At 37.0% G+C, this 4,285-nt stretch overlaps 1 protein-coding gene and 1 long non-coding RNA gene across 2 annotated transcripts; both read left to right on the forward strand.

The window, feature by feature from the left end:
- Positions 1–1,691, forward strand: LOC104889153 (probable L-type lectin-domain containing receptor kinase S.7). The gene has a single exon (XM_010674306.4). The coding sequence runs from the start codon at positions 342–344 to the stop codon at positions 1,434–1,436; it is 1,095 nt and encodes a 364-aa protein (XP_010672608.2). The 5' UTR covers positions 1–341; the 3' UTR covers positions 1,437–1,691.
- A 688-nt stretch (positions 1,692–2,379) lies between these two features.
- On the forward strand, positions 2,380–3,809 carry LOC130590904 (uncharacterized). The gene is made up of 2 exons (XR_008968772.1): positions 2,380–3,283; positions 3,631–3,809. It is a non-coding gene; the product is annotated as an uncharacterized LOC130590904 (long non-coding RNA).
- Positions 3,810–4,285: the final 476 nt, after the last annotated feature.

Below are 4,285 nucleotides of genomic sequence, written 5' to 3' on the forward strand. Positions count from 1 at the left end.
TTTGAATTAAAAAAATATAAAAGCAGAATTGCAAAGGGAAGATAGATGGACCATATTCTAGTCCCTCACCCTCAGGCCTCAGTCAGAATTGATCAACGACCACGAGAAAAAGTGAAGTAAAGATTTGCAGAATCGAGTAAGCGCATTAAATGTTTTTCACTTCCTTCGAGTCTCAAAGAGAATGCCATATCTCCTTACTGTCACACTAGTCACTACTATACCACTCTTCTCGTGCACTCAACTAAACCCTAAATACAACAACAAAAGAAGACAAAAAAAACCCAATTTTTGTTTCTTCTCTATCCGGAAAAACCATTAATCTTTGAAGCTGATATCAAAAAATGGGTTCAATTTGCATTTTGAGGTACTATTTATTCTTCTGGTTTCTAGTCTTTTTCTTTTTAATGGCTGGTTTCTTATTAGCTGAGGCATCTCCTTCATTTGGGTTCAAAAATTTTGACAAAAATTCCAAGTTTTTGGACTCACAAATCGCATTTTATGGTGATGCAATGATTGATGGAAATGGGTCTTTTGTTAAAATGACTCAATCTTGGAATTATAGTGCTGGGAGAGTGATGTACAAAATACCCATAAAGCAATTGGAAAGAAATGGTGGTAGGAAGGCTTCATTTGGGAGTTATTTTTCATTTTCTCTCTCTTCAGAAAATGGAGATGGTCTTGTCTTTGTGATGCTCCCAAATGGGTTTTCGTCAGGGGGGTATAATGGGAAATTGTTTGGGTTATCTAATGAGCTGATTGAGAAGAAAAACAGGGCTTTTTTTGCTGTTGAAATTGACACTAAATTTGATGCTGAATTGGGGGATTTGAACAATAATCATATTGGAATAAATGTGGGTAGTTTGGTATCAGTTAAAGTGAGCAATGCTTCAGATGTGAAATTATCATTGAGTAGTGGGAAGATACTACAATGTTGGATTGATTATGAAGCTAGTTCGAAACGAATCGAAGTTCGAATAAGTAAAGCCGGAGAAAAGAGACCAGTTTATCCATTGTTATCTTGCCCAATTGACTTGTCTGGAATGTTCAAGAATGAGGAAGTTTTCATAGGCTTAAGTTCATCAAATGCAAACTCCACTCAAATATGTAAGCTGTACTCATGGAGCTTCAAGTTAAGACAAGTGCCTTACTGGATGCATTCGCACCCGTTAGATCCTGAAACGGTTAGTAAAGATGCTCAGCCGGTGATGATTCAACCAAAGCGCGACTGCGCGCTTAAGGTCCTTACAGCTCTCATTCTTGGCACTGCTTGTGGTGCTTTAGGAGCATACATGGTGATGTTTGTTTGGAGTATTTTCTTTACTAAAAAACCTGTTGCTCCTGAAGAATATATGGTCAAACCCGTGATGTATGACTATAACAAAGTTAAGGCTCTTGCAGTTGATAAGTCTGATGAGGCTTGTAACAATAAGGCTTAGATTTATCCTTTTGTCTTTTTGTTTTTGTTTTTGGGGGGTTAAGGTCGGATGATTTGTTATGTAAATGTTTCTTCTTCTTCTTATTTTGGGTGCTAGATTGCTGTGTCTTTCTTCCTTTGTTTTCTTATGATTGTAGGTTTACGTAGAACAATGCAGTGTCTTGAACTTGGTAGTTAATTTGTTAGTGACGATGTTTAGGCGTAAGCCATCTTGTATGTCTGTATCATTAATTTTCATTGCTGATTTCCTTCACAATCTTTGTTCAGATTCCTTATCATCAGATTCCTTTACAATTTTTGACATAGATTACAGAAATAAATTAGACATAACACATTACTATATGGGTTTGATGTTATTTACATGATTTAAGAACCACGTCAGTGAGATGCTCTCGAACATATCAGAAAATGTTTCCCAACCTACTACACGCCTCTTCAGAGTTCAGACCGTTTCCCCCGCTGCTTTTGACTACTCTGCAGGCAATGCATAAGTGTGCAGTATGTTTTGAATTACATAGACCCAGTTCTGCAGGCAATGCATAAGTATGACAGTAACAGCAACCGGTCTATGACATATGTATATAGTAACATTTTAAGGGCAAAAGTCGCAATCGAAAGCATGCATGGACACATGGTGATGATATACACAAGTATGATCCATTCTGGAGTGTGATTGATAGTCACTTGAGTTCCTTGTTCCATCATCCATTATGTGTTGCTGCATCCTTCTCAAAGCCAGCTTCCAGCCTACAGATATCGGCCAGGTTATCAGGATGATAACTGAAATTTTCATGTATTTTTGTACATTTTTACAGTTTCTAGGCGTGAGCTTTGCTTCGTTAGCGAAGAACCCATAGGTGGTTCGTATACTAAGAGAATGCATTGTTCGTCTTGAACCAGACAGGGAGAGACAGATTTCTGCGTCCATGCAGGTAAATAACAAATATAGATTTATATTAAAAAAAAAATATAATCCGCTACTTCTCTAATGACAGATTTCTGACTTTATATCGGCTAAAGCTGATTTTGGGACTGAATTGGCAATCAGTACAAGAACTGAGCTTGATCCAGGTGATGAGACTTATTACTAGAAAAATATATGCTTTTCTTCATGATGGCATTCTGTTTGATCAACTGTTTGGTGGCAGCAACATGGTATAGATTGTTTGGGAGTTGCAGCAATTAGCTGTACACATACTAAGTCAAACCTGCTCTTCATTTGGATGTGAACACAATTGGAGCAAATATGATCAGATTCGCTATTTTACTTTGAAAGGCAAAACCATCTCGCGCACAAGAAGTTTACTGATTTTTGTATGCTCACTATAACTTGAGACTCAGGGAGTGCCAAATAAGACAGTCAAATGAGTTGATATCCCTTGATAGTGTTCTACTGTTATTGTAGAAGGTTTACTCAATGACTGGGTTGACGAGCCATGCAAGATGATGAATTATATTTTACACCTGCAGTAGAAAAATAGTGCATATCTGACACCAGACCTCCCCTTTTTTCCCTTTTTCCATGCCTAGTTGCCTCGCTGTTTCCTTTTTATTGTACGAGTCATATGTGGATACTGCTTAGCATATGCTGATGAATTTGACTTCTGATTTATCATCAGCAAGTTATCTTTGACCATGGAGATGGATACGACTATGATATACTCGAGTATGATGATGGTAACTCGGATGTGAGGAGGGGATCTCTAGACATGGGGACACTAGCAGATCTAGATCCCTTGGAAGTACATCCTAATGCTGGTCCAGCCACAGGTGATGATGCAGAGCTCGATTTTCTTGAGGATGACTTAACTGATTAGTTGAATTACAGGACTTCATCAACATAACAAGGTATATCTATGTACTACTTTACTGATTACAAATGTCGTATAAACTTGGATGGGTTTGCAAATCTTTCTTTCACTGAAAATTCAGAACATAATTAGACCCGTCTCATGCCTGACTTCTCTTACTCATCCAGTTTTACATTAACGTTTAAACCAACAGTCTAGACTCTATATTAACAAAATAGATTTCAATGGAGTTGATAAGCTTCATATTCCGTTGCCCAACTTTCAAATTGCACGCGAACATGAACATCACAAAGCAAACTCGACTATTTTTCATTTCTGTAAGTCCTGCGGGATTTCAAAGTCTGATATGCATATGGTCAATTAATCCAATTTGTTAATCTTCAGCAGGCAGCGCGCTGGAGCGGAAGTGCGGAACTGGGAAGGCAGCTGTATATACCCTTTTTGCAATGTAATGATCATTCTGTTGCAACAGCCTTATTTGTTCTTTGCTACAGTCTAATGTTCCCAGTGAAAACAATCAATTATTTTGTTAGAAGAAACTATTTCCTGCTTGTTAGAGGTCATATCAACATTCTACTTTGGCTTATGGCTTATAAGTATCGTTTATAACATGTTATGAACGATTCGCGCCTCACATGAAACTATGAAAGCATAACAAATAATTGGCATAAGTGCTCCAGTGAAGTGATGTTTTGTGGTGTACTTATAGGCAAATGTTAGGAGGTTAAATTATTTATTCCAGAGCATTTTTACTAGCCAATGGAAATTTGACTTTTTATGTTGCAGCATGTGTGGATTTGTAATTGATGCTTTGTTCGATTATTTTTTGTGTAAGATAGTTTTGACATAACTGTTGAATGGCCATGGGGTAGGTTTCGTGCCCTTTTTTCAGGAGAGGTAGGTTTCATGTCCTAGAACAACTTTTTTTTTTTTATGCTTTTCACATTATTTTAAATAACTTTTGTGTAGCTTTTAAAACTTCCAATTTTACAAATATATATTATTCGATAAAATTATTTGGCTTGAAATTTGGATTGTA

Source organism: Beta vulgaris, chromosome 3 (genome assembly GCF_026745355.1).
Source record: "Beta vulgaris subsp. vulgaris cultivar EL10 chromosome 3, EL10.2, whole genome shotgun sequence".
In the NCBI taxonomy this organism is placed as follows: domain Eukaryota; kingdom Viridiplantae; phylum Streptophyta; class Magnoliopsida; order Caryophyllales; family Amaranthaceae; genus Beta; species Beta vulgaris.